This window comes from Helicoverpa armigera, chromosome 2, assembly GCF_030705265.1.
Source record: "Helicoverpa armigera isolate CAAS_96S chromosome 2, ASM3070526v1, whole genome shotgun sequence".
NCBI classification, from domain to species: Eukaryota; Metazoa; Arthropoda; class Insecta; order Lepidoptera; family Noctuidae; genus Helicoverpa; species Helicoverpa armigera.
Genome location: NC_087121.1, coordinates 5,809,105 through 5,831,058, shown reverse-complemented (window position 1 = coordinate 5,831,058; position 21,954 = coordinate 5,809,105). Strand labels below are relative to the sequence as shown.

The 21,954-nt window shown below is 37.1% G+C and overlaps 3 protein-coding genes across 4 annotated transcripts; 1 reads left to right on the top strand and 2 right to left on the bottom strand.

The window, feature by feature from the left end:
* The first annotated feature begins 75 nt into the window (after positions 1-75).
* LOC110376996 (evolutionarily conserved signaling intermediate in Toll pathway, mitochondrial) lies at positions 76-2,001 on the top strand. The gene is made up of 5 exons (XM_021335670.3): positions 76-647; positions 736-962; positions 1,091-1,298; positions 1,462-1,584; positions 1,750-2,001. The coding sequence occupies exons 1-5, from the start codon at positions 257-259 to the stop codon at positions 1,926-1,928; spliced, it is 1,128 nt and encodes a 375-aa protein (XP_021191345.3). The 5' UTR covers positions 76-256; the 3' UTR covers positions 1,929-2,001.
* On the bottom strand, positions 2,002-3,694 carry LOC110377004 (TM2 domain-containing protein CG10795). Its single transcript, XM_021335681.3, has 4 exons — positions 3,264-3,694; positions 2,987-3,068; positions 2,730-2,895; positions 2,002-2,601 (listed from the first exon to the last, which is right to left on the bottom strand). Exons 1-4 carry the CDS (start codon positions 3,490-3,492, stop codon positions 2,479-2,481), a joined length of 600 nt encoding a protein of 199 aa, XP_021191356.3. The 5' UTR covers positions 3,493-3,694; the 3' UTR covers positions 2,002-2,478.
* A 2,171-nt stretch (positions 3,695-5,865) lies between these two features.
* Positions 5,866-21,790, bottom strand: LOC110376679 (nuclear pore complex protein Nup214). 2 transcript variants are annotated; one of them, XM_064038367.1, is made up of 27 exons: positions 21,578-21,790; positions 20,990-21,128; positions 20,395-20,561; positions 19,746-19,918; positions 19,131-19,342; positions 18,803-18,923; positions 18,176-18,263; positions 17,806-17,908; positions 17,095-17,248; positions 16,483-16,576; positions 16,034-16,160; positions 15,678-15,754; positions 15,117-15,308; positions 14,558-14,727; positions 13,971-14,135; positions 13,270-13,452; positions 12,586-12,869; positions 12,070-12,234; positions 11,323-11,520; positions 10,418-11,002; positions 10,198-10,332; positions 9,000-10,113; positions 8,460-8,659; positions 7,945-8,109; positions 7,102-7,332; positions 6,540-6,666; positions 5,866-6,089 (listed from the first exon to the last, which is right to left on the bottom strand). In XM_064038367.1, the coding sequence occupies exons 1-27, from the start codon at positions 21,614-21,616 to the stop codon at positions 6,059-6,061; spliced, it is 5,439 nt and encodes a 1,812-aa protein (XP_063894437.1). In that variant the 5' UTR covers positions 21,617-21,790; the 3' UTR covers positions 5,866-6,058. The 2 variants fall into 2 exon arrangements, with proteins under 2 accessions (XP_063894437.1, XP_063894438.1); XM_064038368.1 differs by having other exon boundaries at positions 7,951-8,109.
* Positions 21,791-21,954: the final 164 nt, after the last annotated feature.

The window sequence follows — 21,954 nt, the reverse complement described above, 5'->3', positions numbered from 1 at the left end:
AGATAAGAACATCTGTGGATTATAAACGAATGAGTTCTATACACTGTCAGAATGTGCCAATGTCAACAATTCTGACAGTCAGTCAGTATGATCAAATTAGACTAAAATTGAAAATAATTATTCTTTTATCTGAGGAAACGATATTAATTTGTCTATTTACGAATTTCTGAGTAAAAGTTATGTGAACTTATAACGCAAACAAAGTACACACTGAGTGAGAAGCAGTGTACCGAAATAGTTATAAACATAACCTAAAATGGCTAATAAAATCTTAGGGAATATTTTGAGAACAAGACCATCACTTTTGATGTTTAAGCGATGGGAAGGCTCTAACTCAGAGAAAAGAGTCACAGTACACGATCCTTTCTATTCGCAGCCACAGAAAAATAAAAAATCATACTTAGAGGTTGTAAAAATGTTTGAAGGCCGGGACAACCGTAGACGCGGTCATGTCGAATTTATTTACGCTGCTTTAGCAAGAATGAAAGAGTTTGGTGTGCAGAAAGACCTTGAAGTGTACAAAGCCCTACTTGAAGTGCTACCTAAAGGGAAATTGATACCAAAAAACATATTCCAGGCTGAATTTATGCATTATCCTAAGCAGCAGCAGTGTGCTGTGGATCTCTTGGAGCAAATGGAAGATAACAGTACTTGTCGTTTTCATTTTGCTTAATTTATAATTATTTTTCTGTGAATCATAACCCTATAATAACATGTTTCTCTTTGAAAGTGCAGAAGTAATGCCGGACTCGGAAATGGAACAGATGCTTCTAAACACATTTGGTAGCCGAGGAATACCTCTCCGCAAGTTCTGGCGCATGATGTACTGGATGCCCAAGTTCAGAAACCTGAGTCCTTGGTACTTGCCTGAGGAACTGCCTAATGATACAATAGAGCTGGCCAAACTTGCAATACAGAGGATAACTTCTGTAGATCCTGATATGAAGATAAATATTTGGCAGGTGATAATTTTGTTTATTGTGTTATATATTTAGGTTTTAACATCTTGATTCTTGGTTAAGATTTGATATTACATTTGCTAGTAAGTTATGATACACAACAACTGATTAACTATCAACATTTTTGTCAGACAGAAGAAATAGAGGCCAGCTTGGACAAGACTTGGATTGTGAGCGCTCAAAGTGATTCCCAGAAGATATTACTATCAGAGCAGCCAACTGATGACCCTCTGGTAGTGAAAGGACCATTTAATGTGTACCTCAGAGAGCAGGTTGTGAACTATTTCTTATTGATTGGGAAGACAAGGCCTGAACCTAAAGATGACAGTGATCCAGATGGTATATACTATTTTTATTAGTTTGTATAAATCTTTCATATTAATTGAATAATATGCTGACAATTGATCCATAGCAAAAGAAGTATAAAGATACATATATTAATTCTAAACATCCACATAAATTCTGTGCACTTGCATGCGTTTATGACTCATATTGTTTTCAGATGTTTCAAACGTAAAGAAACCTCTTGGAATACCAGGGTTTGTTGGTAGTACCAAGCTGCCATCAGTAAGGCAAACGGTGCATGAACAAGATGATGGCACAATAGTGGCTGTGTGTGCTACAGGTAAGATTTTATGACCAAAAGCCATCATTGGCTGAAAGTTTTACAGAACAAGTTACAAACGGGAAGGTTCTGCTCTGCAGAAGTAAGGCTCATTACTTCTGCAAAAAAATCAAACTGGAAGACTAGAAAGACTTTTGGGAACTAAATACTTTTTATTAATTTCAGGCACTTCATCAAGAGATTCCTTGCTGTCTTGGATCAGGCTACTAGAGAAGTATGACAACCCACTATTATCTACTATACCAGTCATATTCACACTCACTGCCCCACCAGACGAGATGGTTATTGCAGAAACACAGCCAGCCATCAAAGAAGAAAATCTTGAAGAAACTAGAGCACAATAAGTGTAAATTATTTATAGATATTCCTAGATTGTATGTAGAAAAATGTTGTTTTATTAAAATTTAAACTTGATAAGTGTTTTATATTTTATTTTTAACATAATTATAGAACTGTACAGAATCTGCAGTCATACCCAATATCTGTATAAAAGTTACATAATTGATTTAGAATATCTAAGTAAATATGAATATGTACTGATGGAATTATCCATAACATTTTTTTTATGTACATTTACTGAAATTATTATAAGCATCTGGTAAGTTTAGATTACATTATTCATAGAAGGAATCTACAGTGTTGTATCAAAAGCATATACTGTTATTCATAAGCTAACCAAACAGGTTATTACAACTTTACAAGTTTTATATCCAAGTCCATCTGTATTTGGTATCATTTGAATAAAAACCTCTTTACACAGAATCACTCATGTCCTTATAACATAAAATTGTATTTACACAAACTATATCAAGTCAGTCAATGTTCAAACACACACATAGGTTCTTATGTCCATTCATAGTCCTCATCGTCCTCGAATGATATTGTTCCCCACTGTCAAGTGATGTTGTGCCAGTCTGCTTGGGGAAGCAGGTATGTCTCGTTGGTGCTGCGGACTACGGTCACACCAGCTCCATAGTAAGGAATTACATACGCTGAACCATCTGATGGACCAACCACCTTTAAAACAGAAATTTGAAATCGTAAGATATGGATGAAATTTTTATAAACATCTTCAAGAACTCAATAGGTACAATTTATTTACTATTTTGTTTTATGTTATGTGTGAAAAGGAATACAATACACACCTGTGCAGCGATAAGTATTATATCCAACAGTTGTCCCAGAAACATAAACCCCAAAGTACAGAGTTTAGCCAGTCCAATTCCTGGGTAACCCAGGTAGAATCTGTCCAGTCCAAACATACCCAAGAATACAGATAGGAGTAACGCTATTTCTAGAGAATAACCATTCCTGAAAAAGAAACAAACTTTGTATAGTAAAATACGATTTTGATGATTGGATATTAATAAAATTGTAGTAAACAAAGAAAAGTTTAACTTACGTCCATTTACATGGCAACTTTCTTGTAAATGTGGAATTGTTTGTCTCATTGCAGATTATTCCTTCTGCTGCTATACATAGCACTGCAAAAAACCATAAACTTGAGAATATTTTTTATTCTAATATAAAACACACAAACCAAACAGGTGGAAATGAAGTAACAACTAAATTAGCAATGAGTAGTATGGGCATGCATTGGTGAATATTATAGAAAGTCAACAAGGATATCAGGTAATAACAAAATGTTCTAGTAGGTCCAATAACACACGGTTTCTCACCATCTGCTTCCCCTTCTGATGGAATTTCCTTCCCTTTAACGCATCCCTTAAACTGCTGAGTATCGGGATCAATTTGATCAACGTTCGGGTCTGGACAAATGTATTGACCTAACCGCAGGGTGCTGCAGTCTACTGTCACTGATTTATCAGCTTTAGCTTCATCTGAAGCCGCCCCAACCCGTGCATATAGAAACAATAAACAAAATTGCACGACATATATTCGTAACATGTTTTTGTTTGATAGTCAGGTAGCGATTTTAAAACCCGATTAACAAATTATTAACTGGCAAGTGCGCATTCTTTAAACGCGTTTATAACGCCACCCAGCTTTAATTATTAATGTTATTAGAGTATATTTATTTTGTTTTTCTTCGTGATTCACTTGAGAATTGGCTGCATGACATACGCAAACAGACCCATTTGACAGTGACTTGACCTCAAACCTGACTGACAGTTATGACATCTAGGCATGCAATCAGAAAAACCTGCGTTCCATATTAAGGGTTATATAAAAATTAAACCGACTAAGAACATTCAAAAGCAAAAACAACAAAGTAAGGTGCACCAGCCTAGAAGTTTGTGGAAAAATTAACATAGCTGCATCCTCTAGAAACCAACTTCTAGAGCAATGAATCTTACAGTTTTTGTTGCATGCAATTTATATGCATATTGTTGTATCGCGCAATTATATAGACCGTCTAGGGAGCACCTATGACCATAATAGCTATTTCACACACAGGGGCGGCGCGGCCCCGCGTTTACTTACCAGTGGCATGCCCACTAAAACACTGATTTACTCCTGTTCAATTTTTTTTTCTGATTCTGTGTACTACCCCTACATACTCCCATATAGGCTCTCATGTACTCTCCCATATACTACCCCAATATATGTATGTTCTCCATTATGCACTCGTTTATCTACTCCCTTAACTACTTCATGTGAACCCGTTTACTAAGAATCTTATGTTAGCTCGATCGCTAAAAATGAACACGCAGTTGAAAGGCAACTTGTATAACAAATTACGAACGCATGTGCATATTGTGCATGTATGCACTCTGTTACATTTTCGCTCAAACATGTAAAATGTTCGTTATGAGTTGGGGGAATTTAAAGTACAATTCTATAGAGAAAATTGACACACGCGTTCGTTCGTGTGATTTGAAGGCTCTTATGTTGACAGAGTGCCCTCAAGCTCTAGAGCCGTTTTCATGTTTCAGTTTCGACGCAATTAATTGCATTTGATGGTGCACTTTGTTGCAAGAGGACACGAACTGTAAGTGTATGTAAGAGGATTGGGATTTTTATTCCACAATAGGTTTTTGTATGTGGCATGTAATTTTCTTTTTTTTTATGTTTTTCGTACCATAATAAATACATAGGCATGCCTACATAGCTACGCAGGTTGTAAGTAGTAATATTTTCATGGCATTATGACTATAGTCCAATTAAAAACGGCACGGCAGCTGAAAATTTTCCTCAACAATTAGGCATTGTCAAAAAAATACCTACAATAAGGCAACGTCTGAAGGTAATGAGTCCAATCTTGAGGTGCTAACAGCCCGGTGTAATTGCAGCCAAGACTAATGTTCCCCATTACAGGGAACAAGTTTTGTTTGCCCGACAACACCTGCAGTGCGAATAAATTGCCTTTGTTAGAATATAATGAATAATGCGGATGGCTTTTGTTCGTAGTTTTGTCCGCATGATAATTAGAATGCGAATTTTGGTGTAATACCAATTACGGAATGGTCATTTAAATGTGCAATTTGTAAAACATTTATTTAAGTACCTATACGTAGGTGGATAGGTACTAGGTAGTCAAAACTTAGCGAACTATTTTTCATGTGGGTTTTTATGGACACGGAACAAACTAGAGCATCTAGCTGCTTTCGGAGCCTTGAAGAAAATAGTGTATTAAAATAGGTCGCAACGAAAATTAAATGCACGCTGGCTTTCTCAACAATTGGAATGTCTCATTAGTAGAAGTAGAACATGCAGAAGTTATTCAACGGACGAAGTTTTTCTAAACTTTGCTCGGACTCATTATACATTCAGGATAAGTCGGTAACAAACCGTGAGATGGCACAGTTCGCATCCGGACATCGAAGTCGCACTAACGAATCAACTTTAACTAGTCCATCGGTTCAACTCGCGATCGAATTAAAGAATTTATTGGTACTAGATTTGATGAAGATGCAAGAAGATGGTAGTGAGAATTACTCTTGGGCAAAGTTTTTTAATTGCAAATCTTTCTTTTTATTTGCGAGAGATGCATCATTGGTTTGACTATGACTAAAAAATCCTTTACAGGTTCTTCCATAACTTCGGAATACGCATACTCTGCAGTCATTGTGAGGATAGCCTTATTAACAAGGAACTTGACCTGTTTTTATAGACTCTCATATTAGAAGCATTTCATTAAGCGCTTTTACAGACAGCGGTATCTTAGCATACGACATCTTGATAGGTTTTCCTAGTGCTTGGACACGACTCAGATACATGGTAAGTTTATTAGCTGTTACTATGTCGGCAACAAGTGATTCCGACATATGTGATGCGACCAGCGAGGCGCACCACTCATAAATAAATAGAATACAAAAATAAACTGGTTACAAGCTTTATTATCATAATATCATTCATTAATGCAAAATCGATTACAATGATCCGCTATAAACATTAAATACCATTACAAACAATATTGGCACTAAAACTATTCTTTTTTATTTTATAGCATTTTTCTGTCCTAAGAGCACTATACTTTTCGTTGTTTGCTCCTTTTCTTGTTGAGTAATCCTCAGCCTCGCCAACCAGTAAAAGATGGGGACCTGTTGACATACATATTTTAATTAAAACATTAACCTAAAAACATATGAACATCCTCAGGGCATTTAACACTGTAATATTCGGACGCAACGAGTATTTCAAATCGTACGTGCCGCGATTTATATTTCGATGAATTTTCAGACTACAATATGGTTTGATATATGGAAAAGTTGGGTTCTCGTTGCTCGATAAAATAAACGACTTATGCTCATTTAAGAGTCTTTAGGGAACACTTAATACGAATTTCGTTCTCACCAAAGTTTAAGTATCCCTTATAACCTTTATTATTGGGGGAGCCCGTATTCTAAGTGACGTGAGTGAATTAGGGAAACGTTAAGAGATTGTTAGTGAAAACGGATATAACTCTCTAAAAAGGTAATAATTTATCACGAGCAGACATTAGAAGGTACAATAGTGGTAAAGTAGTATAGATACTGTGTATATAAACTCACGTGTTGAAGCTAGGTGCTTGTGGTTGAGGCGCCTGCGCCTGTTGCGCGAGATTGCCGAATGTCAGCGTGTTCTGTGTCGCTAAGCTCTCGAACGTAGCGTTGGATTGTGTCGGTTGACCGAAACCTGCTGCAAGTTGATACATAACGTATATTTATATAATTTTATTGCGAGTAATTCACCTTTTAAACAAGAAAAAAAGTCTAAATCAGTTCACATGTTCACACACAAGACAGACAAGTCAAAGTTATACTTGTCTAAAAATCTTTAGTTTATAACAGCCTGCTTTTGTAGCCTGCAATTTTTTGAGATCCTGCACTATCGGTTTACGATCACATTTTTCTTTATTTTCTACCGTACCGTAAAAAATATCCTTAGTTCTGTTGATGACTAGTATGGCCATTCTAGCGGCACCCATTATAACCATATTTTTGCTTATATGTGGATAATGTAGTGGGCTGCAATATTGTTTAATTATTCGTAACTATTGTAACATTTATATTGTAGCTGTTTATTGTCCCATGATGAATAAAATAAAATGACACAATATAAATTCACACTTACTAGGTTGTGCAGCTCCAAACATTTTCCCAGGAGATGTGCTACCAAAGGCCGCCCCTCCAAAGGTAGCTCCGCCCCCAAAAGCAGCCGGTGCCCCAAAGCCACCTCCGGGACTCTTGTTGAAACCACCGAACGATGAGCCGAAACCTCCTCCGCTTGGCGGCGATCCGAAGCCAGAAGGCTGCCCAAATAGGGGCTTAGCACCAAAGGACGCGGAACCACCGAACGCGGGTGCTAGGAATAAAAAGAAAATCAAAATAATATACATCAGAAATGGTAATTTTAGATGATTAATATATTTTCATAGTAAAAAGCCTGAGAGAAGAGATTCATTAAATAAAAAATTGTAATTTTAGAACTTTTATGATTATACTATGAATAAACTGTATAGCTTTATCATTGTGATTCAAAGAGGCAAAGAAAATCTTTTAGGGTCCTCTCAAAAACTCCGCTATATTACTTTATTCACATATTAGTAAATGATGGTTGAATATTATTGCACGAAATGTTATCTGACATTATCCGTTAACAAAAGAAACGATACCAACAATTTTATATACTTACTAGCTTCCGCCAACGGCTTCGCCCGCGTGGTGTGTTGATAAAAAGTAGCCTATGTGTTAATCCAGGGTATCACCTATCTACATACCAAAATTCAATCAAATCGGTCCAGCCGTTTTTGCGTGATTGAATAACAAACATACATTCTCACAAACTTTCACATTCATAATATAAGTAGGATATAAGTAGGAAGTAGGATTATCCGTTAAGACAAAAAAAATTGACAACAATTTTGTGCACCTATATAAAACCTGAAACAATATCATCGATATACATAATACATACACTCACCGGATTGCTGTGGCGATCCGAAAACAGACGGTTTGTCACCACCGCCGAACGCCGGTGCTTGTGGACTACCAAACGCCTGGCCTGTTGGAGATGGAGTGCTGAAACTACCGCCCGTCGTGTTGCCGAATATTGATGAAGCTTGCGTTGTTGCTGTTTGGCCTATTAAAGTTGATGTTATGTAAATTATTTTGTGATATGGATTTATAAAGGCAAATGTAAGAATCTTGAATGATATTATTTAGTCGAGTTTTTGATATTTTGCATTTTTCAAAATTTTCATTTCTTCCAGAAATATAACCGAGGGTAGAGAGGGTATTTAGGAAGAAATTATACCTATATATGTATTTGGAGATTTAGAAATGAGTTTAAGGTTTATGTATCTCTATCTCTATCGATCTATATCCACAAACAAAAGGCTTTCTTCTTCTAGTCCTTCTCAATTCTGTTGGTCTCGGTAAAAATTTATTCCCAAAATCTAATTACAACTAACAAGAAAGAGAAATAATCACCAAATCCAGTAGATCCAAATCCCCCTTCAGTATTACCACTGCCACCAGACCAGAAGTTGGTAGCTGGCTTCTGTTGACCGAATGCCGTGGCGCCACCACCGCCGAAAATCGCGGCCGCCGACGAATTAGTCTGGCCGAATGTTGCCTTACCGCCGAATACATTGGTGCTCCCACCGCCGAATACTGAGCCTGGCGAACTGCTACAAGTACATAAGAATAAATTAGTTTTACACTAACCGTATATTGATACAGGAACAGTATAGGTGAATTCCAATAACTTTATCCCTTCTAAGTGAGCATCTCTACACTACTGTATAAGCATTGAATTCGCATGAAATAAATGGCTGATTTCAAGGGGTTCATTTGAGGAAACCTGGACTATAAAGTCTGAAATCACCAACCCGCATTGAGCAAGCGTGGTGATTAATGCTCAATCCTTCTCCGTGTGAGAGGCCTGTGCCCAGCAGTGGGACGATAGAAAGGATGTAACAGAAGGGGTTATTTGAAGTTAATTGTAAATTCATGTAAATTGTCTCTTACCTTCCACCCCCAAATATACTGCCGCCAGTAGTCGGCGAAGGTGCGCTCGTAGTAGATATGCTAGCAGCCGCAAACATGTTAGCTTCACCGCCCCCAAATATAGAGCTCTGAGTCGTCGTAGCGGGCTGAGAGCCGAATACCGACGCTTGCGTTGTCGGTGCACTGCCGAATACCGAAGCTTGCGAAGTAGGCGTTGGCGACCCAAATACCGAAGACTGAGTTGTAGCAGTTGTCGCCCCAAATACTGATGCTTGAGTTGAAGGGGCACCGAATACAGAAGGCCCGGTGTTAGGCGATGCTGACCCAAAAACGGAAGACCCAGCACCACTAAATACTGACGGTTTTGTCGTAGTCGCCGAAGCAAATATACTCTGTGCACCAGAAGATGGGGTAGTCGTCGACGTGAAAGCGCTTGGAGTAGTAGGCGTCGCACTGCCGAATATAGACGATTGTGTAGTAGCAGGAGTTGGTGATCCAAAAACAGATTGCGTTGTAGTCGTTGCTGCACCGAAAACCGACGCTTGTGTGGTCGGCGTTGTACCGAAGACTGGTGACGTAGTCGAAGCTCCGAACACTGATGTTGGAGACGACGGTGCTGATGTAGTAGTTGCACCAAAAGCAGGCGTTTGACCGAAAGTTGAACCAAATATTGATCCCGCCTGTGTTGTTGCTGGGGCTGTTGTTGAACCAAACACTGATTGAGGTGACGGAGGCGCTTCAGGAGTTGCTGGTGCTGGAGTACTGAACACTGAGGGTTTCGTTGCATTGGCTGCACTACTGAATACCGATTGAGCAGTAGAACCAAATACTGAAGCTGCTGTTGTAGCCGTTGGTGACGTGTTTCCGAATATCGATCCTTGGGATGATGTTCCAAAGACAGAGGGAGGCGTTGGTGATGGTTGAGCTCCTGAGGAAAATATCGACGTGGCTGGTGACGCAGGCTTTGCTTGTGACGTCACAGCCGCTCCGAATACTGACGCCGCAGAAGGACTTGCAGTAGTTGTAGCAGAGAAAAGTGAAGGTTTCACTGATGTAGTTGTTTCTAATTCTTTTCCAGAGTCTGGTTTCGGTGCTGTTTGTTCAGTCGTAGGAGTACTAGGTTGTGATTTGTTATCTGCAATTAAAACATAATATAGTAAAAGAAAATTGATAAGATGCAATAAATTGTTATCTAGTAAGGAAAAAAATGATATGATACCTGCAGAAGCCGCAAGATTGACTGCGCCGAATATAGACGATATATTGGACGATGTTTTTTCCTCAGATTTTTCTGGTACTTTCACTGGTTCTGCTTTAGTTTCCGATTTTGGTTCCACGGGTTTTTGGGACTCACCTTTAAAGGAAAATTTAATTTTTATGAGACATTGAAATATAAGAAAAAAAAATTACACTATCAAACTAAATTATCAAAAACTTACTGGGAGTAGAGGCAGTTGTTTCTGAAACTGGTTGTGGCGCTGTACCAAATATAGAAGTTTTGTTTGCAGTTTGCAGAGGTAATGGCTTAGATGCTTCTTTGTTATCACTAGCCGGCTTTAGTACTACTTTAGGCTCTACTTTCTGCGGAACATTCTCCTTAGATTTCTCTTTCTCAGCAGGTTTACTTGCATCAGTCTTAACACTCGTAGTCTTCAAAACATCAGGTACAATTGGACTAGCAATAGGAGTAGAAGTCTTCAAAGCGAACAAATTTGTCAGTTTATCAGTCTTAGGTTTAAGAGATACAGTTTTAGTTTCAGCTTCAGGCTCCCCAGTTTCGCTTGATTTTGGACTGCTGAATATCGAAGTGGCTAGTTTATTTTCTGCGAAAGGCTTTGGCTCAGCTGAGAAGGCTGGTAGCTTCGGTTCAGTGAATGCTTGAGTTTTAGGTTCCGGAGCAAAAGCCTGCGGTTTAGAATCTTGTACAAATGTCTGTGGTTGGAATTTACTGAACATGTTATCTCCTACGGGTTTGCTCGTGAATAGTGTTGGCGCCGGGGTTGATGTTGCTGCTGTTGTTGTAACTAAAATCAGTGGAATATCCCATTACTTTCCATTTCACGAAGAAACAGATGACTTGCATGCATGCATACTAAACAGCTTTTATCACATTAGTCGCAAGCACACAGTAGAATCAGAAAGCCAAAATTCTTAAATTTACTTTTTTAAATATTACCGTCGTACCACAAAAACTTTTAAAGTCTGTTGAAAACTTGTTTAAAAAAATATCAGATAATGACGTTGAAATAAGGTCCATTTTGTAGCCAAACTTTTTTAGACAAGTGTTCAACAGATGTTTAAAAGTTTTTGTGGTACGACGGTTTATTTTTAGATAGAAACTTACATGCAAAAGAAGTAGGAGAACAAATAGGTTGTCCCATGAAGGTGTTAGCATCGTTCTTAGCTTGTTTATTCTGTAGTAAGTCTTTGAGGACGCTTCTCGTGTCTGCTGAAGCGGGGGTGCTTGAGAAACTGAACGCTGGTGTTACGGGCTTTAAGGGTGCCGCTTGAGGCTGTGGCTTCGGTGGCTCGGATTTAGGTTCTGCAATAAAATAATAGTAATAATATTCTGATTAAAGAAAACTACGAAAATTATGAATAAATAAATAAATAAAATAAAGATGTAGATGTAGTTAAGCTGTCCAAAAACTCGTTACCAAGTACATTAATTTGTTTGTGAATTTTAGCTGCAGCGGGATTGTTCGAAAGAGTTACCGCGGCACTGGTATATAAAGCGATCAAGAAGGAACATGGTGGGTTCTAGTCAGTAAGACTCTGACACTTCCCCACACTGCATCCACAATAGAATAGAATAGAAACACTGCATCCACAGCGGGAGGGGTTATATCAAGAAATGTCAATGAATAACAATCTACTCTCTTAAGAAATGACGAATACACTCAGTTCTTGGGTTTACGACGCAAAAGATTCGTAATTCACTGTATGGTAGTTACTGCCAATGCTTCACAGTGCGACAGTTTTGTCTAAAGAGGAATTGTGACTCAACCTTTTTCACTATCCCTATTATTATGCATTCTTCATTCTATTGTAAGCATGAATGAATATACAAATAGTAACTAAGTCTAAATACCTTCAGAAAACAGTGTTCGGGCCACACTAGCCAGTCCCGGTACAGTAGGCTTCATGCCACCGACGGGCGTGAACGACGGCACGTTGATAGGCGACGGCTTGAACGGCTCCGGCTTAGGCTCTACTTTCGGCTCCATTTTAGGTGCTACAAATGGTTGAGGTTGCACTGTGAAGAAAAAATATGTTAATTTTTTATAATATGTAAAAATCTATACTAATAAGCTTGAAAGCCTGTTGGTATGATTAGAAAAATCATTTCAGTGCCAGATAGCCAATATATCGAGGAAGGTTGTAGTAAGGTACTTCTTAACTGGGTGCAAAAAGCAGTTACCAAAGTACGCGGGTAAAACCTCTGGCGAAAGCTAAGTAACGACATACATTCAAATTAATAAAGTGACATGAGTTACCCATTATTTCATTGTGAATTATTGAATTCACTATGTTGTCAATTTTATTTTGAGCATTATGTATTTAGATTTTTCTACCGCTAACTTAAAATACAAGAAACACAAATTACCTTGTTTAATCACAGGCTTAATTTCTACCTCAGGCTCAGTTTTGACAACTTCCTTCTCCGTTTGAACTTTTTCTTTCAAACTCTTTTCATAATTCATTCTCATTGTTGCTAAATGCTGTCTCATTTCTACGTTCACAGGCTTGATTTTCACCGTCTTATGGTTTGAAAGCATATCTCTTAATGCATCGAGTTTCTGCGCTGTAAGTAGTGACTCCTTCTTCTTACCGTCGTTTGTATCCAAACTCATGTTTAGAATATTCTTTGTAAGTTTTGAGAGAGGATCCCTGTGAAATTGATTCGTGAAAAGTTACTGCGAAAGTAAGATGAAAGAAGAACGGGTTGTTCTTTCTTGGGAGAAATTAATCAATTAATCAGAGTATCAAAAAATTCGTCGATAGCTTTATGGTTCTATCACCTCGGTTTATGATTGGGTAGTTCTTATTGATAGGGACATAAGGTGTATATTAGTCTAACATCAAACCTATTAACCTACTTATTACCAAAGAAATAGAAGAACGTCTTTCTCTCCTTCATTAGATAAACTAGTTCTTATAGCAATAGCATTAAAGTCTATGTTGTTATAACCTCTAATTGTTGACTTAGTATCTTTTGTTAACTGGTTTTTGCTAGAGGAGATAGTTCTTATATCTATTGCATTAAAGTCTAAATTAGTTTAACACTTACTTGTTCCTGAACGGCGTGTTTCTCAGCAGCGAAGTGGATTTGAACATAGGTGTGACGTCACACTCGTTGAGCGTATTCCTCAGTGTACGTAATACAGCTTGCTGTCGACTTAATATCTCTTGTTGTTTGACTAGAGGCTGGTATACGTCATCTAGGACTGGACGTATCATGTGTGGACCTGACCTGTTGAAAAACAACAACATTGAGTAATTTTAATGTGTAATATAATAAACAGTATTCTACATAATATGTCTTACGTTCGATCTGTATGATTATTTGCAGTAATGACAAAAATACGACGTAATATTGAAACAATTTTAGAAAGTAGGTACCTATGTAATGAATATTAGTGTGTATTCCCTGCATGTACAATGATTGTGTACTAATTGAAGATTGTCATACATTATTTTTCTTTACAATTTCATAGCAAGCATTATCAACTAGCTTCTGCTCGCGGCTTCGAGCGTGAAGAGTTCGGTTATATCACGTTTCCAAGAGAATTCTTCAAATGTTCGGGATTAAAACTGTCCTATGTTCTTTCTCAAGGTCAACTCTATCTCTGTACCAAATTTTATTAAAATGAGTTCAGTGGTTTAGACGTGAAAAAGTAATAGACAGACAGACAGAGTTACTTTCGCATTTATAATATTAGTAGGGATATATTTACTTTTGTCAAGTTTACATAGATCTCCAAAACTTACTTGTTAGACTGTGAATCCCTCAATACAGCTTCGTTCCACTTATAGTCGAGGGACTTCTGAGCTTGTTCGAGTTGGTTTTGTACGTAATACGCGAGTTTCTTCACAGATGCTACTCGTTTCGTTGTTAGAGGATCCGCTTGAGTCCATTGGTGACTATCCTTTGCTCTGAAAGAAATACATTGTTTTTGAGATGATTATTTTACATGTACTAACATATAAAACCTTGTTCATTACATGAAGAAACCATCATCGTTCATTCCATTATTAGCCAATTTGACATTGGACATTATGTTTGTCCAAATGTGATTCTAAATTGCCCGTATTTTGATCAGATGTGCTCTTCTGCATTAACTGACAGATTACACAGTTCTGCATTTTGCTACAATTTTCTAGAATTTCGGAGGAAAAAATGTCTCCTATTACATACCCATTAGATTCAGATAAACCAGTAAATATAAAATCTGTTATCATATATTCACAGTAAGTGTATTTTATAACTTATTTTCATTTATATAATCAAAGATATTTACTATACACAACTGACATCCAAAGAATACAAAAAAAGTCATAAAGACGAAACAACTTACTCAGCATGCGTTCTCGCCTCAGCGACTACAGCGCATGCGCGAACGAGCTCCAGCTTGAGTTGCGCGATGGCGTTGCGCAATTCATCGGAAGAGCATTCCTTTCTTAGTTGTTCCGCGTCTTGAGAGTTGTAGTTGAAACTGGCGTTGATTGAGTCTATGTCGCGTTGTAACTGATGAAAAAATATAAGTTTTTATATGTTGACGTTTTTTTTTTAATAGGGAAGCTGTAAGCATCCAGTGTGGAAGATACTCAACTAGTTTGATGATGGTAATTAAACAATTACTTATGATCATAATACAAGAATATGGTGCAATACGGTTTATGTGAGCTTCATTTTCGTCATATTTACCGTGAGTGGCACCATTTACCTACAACGATAACCGAAGCATTTTTCAGTTGTCAAATTGCCGCTTTGTAATTTCGTAGGCATTTCACCTTATGATTGAGTTCACCCTTGGATTTTTGGTTCAATATAAAAGAAAAAAAAACAAAGTATAAAAGAAATATTTCTCTCATCCATAAAAATGCACTGAAAAGAGGTCCATTTATTCAACTCACCTTAGCCTGAGTTTCTCTAGTCTTCACCATAAACTTATAGAGCTCCATTTGGAAGTCATTAACTTCTTTGACGAGCATATTCTTGAGTTCCTGATTGGCTTTCATTTCGTTGATCTTCTCTTGTTCGGCTTTTAATGCGGCATTTTCTTGTATTTGTGCTGGCGTCAGTTTGGGCGCTGCGGGTGTTTGTGCCTGAAAGAAGTATCAAGGTAATTATAGTTTAGGGTTGTTTGAGTGTTTGTTTACCGAAAGCTCCGAAATTCCTGAACCTATTTGAAAAAAATCTTCCCTATTATGGGCTATAGTTTATCAAGATAGGAAAAGTAGTTTCTACTACTTACAGCAAAGCTGCGGGAAACAGTTTTTTATATAAATGAATGCGCTAAAATTACGTAGAGGTACGATTAAGCATCTGCATAGCCTTTAACAACTTTTACAACTACATACATATATCAATCTAGCAGTTTTTTACGTGGAGTAACTGCTTATCTGTCATCCTCAACCCAGTCATCATCTGGGCAACCCAATTTTTAGGATTATATGCAAAAAAATGTGACTTACCACTGTAGCTTGCAACTGAGCTATAGGTGATGGCTTAATATCTACCGGCGTTGGTTTCTGTTCCAGTTGTTGTGGCGCTGAAATAAAATATAACGGTAAATAAATGTTCAAGTAAAATATCTCTGCTGTTTTGATACTTATAGTATTTTAGTTAGAAGACCCTTAGAATACACGTCAAATTGAACAAATAAATGTTTTATATACTTTACTTTCCGTGGAATAGAAGAGACATATTTTTATTCTTTAATTAAGTACATTATATTTATTACATACCGACACTTCCACTTTTATAACTTTGTAGAGATACATATAATACAGTCTAGTTTTTAACCAGCAGCACCAGCAATATAATTTACCTGCAGAAAACAGTTGAGTCTGAGCCTGTACTCTGGGCGGTTTCGGTTGGTTCAGTATGTTGTACTGTGGTGGGGGTCCTTGTGGCTGCGCTGGCATCGACTGTACTTGAGGCTGTATTACTTGAGGCTGAAATTATTACAATATCATTATTTGTATTGTAAAAAAGGTATTTTTCCAAAATACTTTATAGGGCCAGAGACTTTCATAGAACTAAGCAGGAAGTTTTTTTGTGTCAAAATCAATTTCCAATACATTTTTTTTTCTAATTATATCTTGGACAACAATGCCTGATTAAAGATGAAGGAAAACATATTGAAAAATCCTGGACTATAAAATTTTAAATCGCCAACAAGCATTGGACATCAAATCAATTGAATACTTATGTGTCAAAGGAGGCCTGTTCTAACTTTTTTAACAAATACATATTTTTACTTAGGATTTTACTTACTTTAGGTTGAGCGAGAGGTACAGCCACAGGCGCAGGGGCGGGCGCGGGCGTCGGCGCCGGCGCAGCTTGCGGCGGTGCCTCTCCGGGGATTGAGCTGTATAAACATAGTCATTCAATCATTTACTTATTATATCAGGTGTTTGATAACGATCGAATTTCACATTGCAAATTAAATTGATATTTTCGACAGCGTCAATCAGCATGTATGTTTCTTTTCTCTAAACTCTTGACTGGTTTGGACCCAAACATGTTTCGGCAGTGTGAAACCATATTTCGACCGACATAAATGTATAAATAAATAGGTAAATTCATTAAATAAATAACGATAACATTGCAAAGGGAAATTTTGTGTGTGTGTGTTTGTTACTTATTTACACGCAAACGGATTTTCATGACACTTTGCAGTAACGTAGCTTATGTATCAGGACGTAGGTGAAACCGCTATCAGGTCAGATAGGCAGTCGCTTCTTGTAAAGCACTGGTACTCAGCTGAATCCGGTTAGACTGGAAGTCGACCCCAACATGGTTGGGAAAAGGCTCGGAGGATGATGACGTAGGTGAAACCGCATGCTGAAGCTTATGTAAAAAAAAGCTTTACAAAAAAGCCCTTACGCAGTCATAGCAGCAGCCGGCAATACAATCTGCTGCGGTGGCGAGCACACTTGAGCCGCTTGTTTGTTCAAGTTAATGACGTTGAATATCGTGAGCAGACCACTTTGTGACACCACGTGTAAGAGAGGCATGTGTGGGAGAGTTGTGTTCTCATCTGAAATGGAAGGAAATAGACGGTTATATTGTTTTATTTAAATCGAAAAAAGCTGTAACTCAGACTTCGCTATCAGACTGTTTCTTAGCTGTATACCATGAACGTGCTGTATACCTGATAGTAAAACAGTCCTATGAAGGACCTATATGATGGGGCTCTCTTACAGCAAAAATGTTTTTTTTATAGATCTGATTTTTATATGATCTGTTCTTTAGCTCCGTGCAAGAGAGTAATGGCCGAACTACAAAAACTTAAACATTTGTTGAACAGTTGTTAAAAAAATGTGTGGCTGCAAAATGCACCTTATGTCAACGTCATAATCTGTAATTTTTTTAGACAAGTGCCAACAGTTTAAAAGTTTTTGTAGTAAGGCCATCGATGTTTAAAAGCTATACATATAAGTGGAAAAACATAATAAAAGCAATCATTTTCCGGATTCTAAAGGCTTATCTTAATTTTTGAAAACAAATCTACAACAAAAAAATAAAAATAATAATAACCACCACATATGTGTGATTAAACTTGAAACTTTCTCAACTGGTTGTAAAGGTACTAACCCCATTGAATTTGGTGCGCAGCGCAGGTGTCGATACACAATCCGACTGGATAGTTCTCCTGTTTCTTATCAGTCAGAGGCAGTTCCGGTCTTGCTTCATCAGGCTAAAAACAGATAGTTTAATTAAACAATGAGAGATATAAATCCATGAAAATTATGATTTATTTAAAATGACTAATATATCTTTTCAATTACTATTGAAACTAATCTGTTTAGATAATAAAACAGTACTTTCCCGCGCGTTATCATCCGCTTCCTGCACTCAGATAAAACTTATATTTTTTTAATTCTGGCTTGATTCTCTGAATCTACATGTGTGCAGCTCATTTCGTTAGCTCTTTAACATTTATAAAATTAGTAGGATATTCTACCTGGCACCACTGCACCCAATTAGCTCCATCAGCTGATCCAAGGGATGCTATCTCCATGCCGTTTGATGAAGACGCCATTATTATATTCCTATAAAAACAAAGTGTATCAATATACCTCCATACTTTTATACCAAGTCATCCTCCGAGCCTTTCTCCCAAACTATGTTGGGGTCGGCTTCCAGTCTAACCGGATGTAGCTGAGTACCAGTGCTTTACAAGGAGCGACTGCCCTGCCTGACCTCCTCAACCCAGTTACCCGGGCAACCCAATACCCCTTGGTTAGACTGGTGTCAGACTTACTGGCTTCTGACTACCCGTAACGACTGCCAAGGATGTTCAATGACAGCCGGGACCTACAGTTTAACGTGCCATCCGAAACACAGTCATTGGTGTCTAAGATATACTTAGAAAGTACATACAAACTTAGAAAAGTTGCATTGGTACTTGCCTGACCTGGAATCGAACTCGCGCCCTCATACTCGAGAGGTTGGTTCTTTGCCCACTAGGCCACCACGATACTTTTATACCAAGTACATAGAACATTTCCATAAGTCATCAATAAGGAGGTTAACTAAAAATTCTTATGTTATCTGAAAGTAGATAGCAGAGTTTCAATTATGTTCTTACCATTGTGCCAAGCCCAGCAAATAGTAGTACCAAGGTCTATTCGACCCCATACTGTAGCATATATCTTCATAGTTCTGACAGCTAGCCTGCCCAGCTTTCGGCGTATTTATGATGGTAACGGCTGCAAGAAAAAGTAGATAACATTAACTACTATCCCACACAGTATTAGTTATTATGTAGGTATAACACGATTTAATAAAGGAATTCCAAAATTATTGTGCTGTGCAGCATGAATGAGACAGCAAAAAAAGCATGCCATAAAGTTTTAATCAAAAAAATATGAAATGTATAAAGATAAATAGAAGAAAGAATACATTATGGTACATACCTGGCCGGCTATTATCCGTAGCATTCTTATACACAGCGGCAAACTGAAACGTAGATATCCAGTAGACTGCCAATGCTTCTACAGGGGCGCCTTCTATCAAGTTGGGTGCAGCAATGGTCTTAGCTGGAGTCAGATCCGGCTTGTACTGGCTAAGGGTGCCATCGCTGTTGCCTGTCACTATTTGTTTGCCTTTAGGACTCCAGCATAGGCATCTGATGAAAGAGAATAATAGATTAGTACTAGGTGGCAATATAAGTAGCTTGGAAGTTTGTAAAATAAAAGGGTATGTTGAAAAAAATGTTTCATTGGGTTCTATCCATTAGAAAACAAAAGTAGGAACAATAGTTTGTAGTTAGTAAGTTGCTTTTTACCCAAAACACAAGCTCATTGTATTTGACCAAGAAGGCAAGAACTAGTTGATTTATGCACAATTTTTACTTATTTATTTAAAATACTTTTTGCACATTGTAAATGAACTACTGTAATGATTCTACCAACTTGCCATGGATGTGTTTTCGCAGTTTCATTTTAAAAGTGTGTCGACTATTTACCATCCTCAATACATATATTTTAATCATATTACAATGATTATATAATTTATACAAAAATACATACCTCGCCTTAGATGGCACTTTTTTGATTTGAGAAGTGCTAACTTGTGACACTAGCAGGGTGCCGTCATAGTAAGCTATGGCAATTGTGTCAGGGATGCAAGGATTCCATTGTAAAGCTGACACAAAGGTTGACGGGTTAACATCACACCTCAGAGTAAGTGCTGGTGATACATTCTGAAATTAAAATGGGGATTTGTTATAAAGGTCATAATGTAACAAGAATTAGGTGCGATTAAATGATTTTTTATCTAGTGCGTGCTACCACAGAAGTCCATCAGTTTTTTTTTTCATATGCTACTAAGGAATAGAGATGGTGCAAACTTTATGTTTACATATTGTCGAATGACCAGTTATATAAAATGTTCTTATTTAACATCAAACAATTACATCAGGCCTATTATTTATGCCGCAGGATTGTTCAAAAGAGTTAGCGCAGCCCTGCTATATAAAGGGCTTCAGAAGGGACATCATGGGTTTTAGTCAGTATGAGTCTGACACTCTGTTAACCCACAGTGGGAGGGATCATTTGATGATTTTCCCACAAAAGAAGGCCTATTATTTTTTGTTGTTGGTATACTATTATGCAACAAAAGATTAATAAAAGAATTATGCCATAAAGAAACATAAATCATAAAACTCATAGACTATACCGGATTCTGAAAGTCAGTAATTTTGTAAATAGTCAGCAGTTGTCCTCCAGTGACGGCTAACATTTCATGGTCACAACTCGCAGCAATATGAGTCGGCTTCTCTTGTAGTTTGATTGTCATGTGCTGCGGCTCACTCTCCTTGTCAATCAGTTGTTGTAAGTAGTATACTGAAAATAAAAATATAAATAGTAGATAGAAGTTTTGATAAATAATACTTTAAAGCGTTTACTATGATTGGTGTGATTGAATAGTACATAATATGGCGTTACTCAGAAATATTTCAAGTTAAGGTATTGGAATGGATCATAATGTTTTGAAGATATAAGTAATTGTAAACTTTAAACATGCTTCCTTAAAGTACAGTCAACCTCAGATCAGTGGTAACAGTTTTATAGGAAAATCGTACTTATTACTATTGAGTTAAGGTGCATGACAGTTACTACTGATGTGCAGTCTACCGTACTTGGTAAATGAAATAATGGGTTTTAGAGATAATGTTTGTCTCTTTAGCAGCTATTTTATGACATACTTAATAAATATTGAATATTATTGCATGATTAAAATGTTTCACAATGTTATGCAAAACATAACTTACCCGTTAAGTTGCCATCGGGAGAAGCAACAAAAACAAGTCCATACTTGCTGGCACAGGCCACCAGGTTGTACCCTCTGTTCGGTAGAGGATCATTTGTGTTGAACACTTTGATTTTACGTTGTAGTTTGTAGAGTAGGCTCTGTAAATGTAGTTAATAATAGTTTTTACATATAACTGATAACAAACTTTTAAATTATTTTGTGATGAAAACATATTTTAAGTCAGTGGGTAGTTTTAGGTGGTGTATACATATTTTATTTTTATGGTTAAAAAACAATCTGACAAGTAAGAGTCAATGATAGCATCAAGACAAATTCTTGATAATCCTTGGTAATCATTATTTGAGAGTGGACCACGTATTTGTATGAATTTCATGCTAAAGACTGGAATGTTGACATATGCCCTGGCTTAAAATTCATACAAAGACACTGATTATGATTCAGATTATGGCATATAACCTATAACTGTAATACATATCTTCGTTATTTAATAGGCATTTGTGCACTGAATCTAAATAGTAAATATTACTATATTAAGAATAATAAATTGAAATAAAACCAATAAAATTGTATAAAAACGGTTACGTACCGGTTCGTCAACCGAATTCGGCCCAAACAACACATCCATTGTAGTAGAATTAGAGTGCCTCGCACTCAGATGCACGCTGTTTTTAAGAACTGTTTATTTTTACACTTTATTTTAATTTTTGCACTGTATATTGGGGATTATATGAATAAAATTGTTATTTCTCAAAATAGTCGATACTATCTCCAAAATCTGTCAAAACTTAATATGCCACTGATGTCAATTTTGAAAATGACAATGACACGTAACTGTCATGTTACCGCTTTTTAAAAGAATTCATAATGTTGGATACTCAATTTTTAAGACCGTTTACCGTAGACTAAAGAAGCAAGGCGCCCTTAGACGGTCAATATAAATGAGAAATCTTTAATAATAACCCC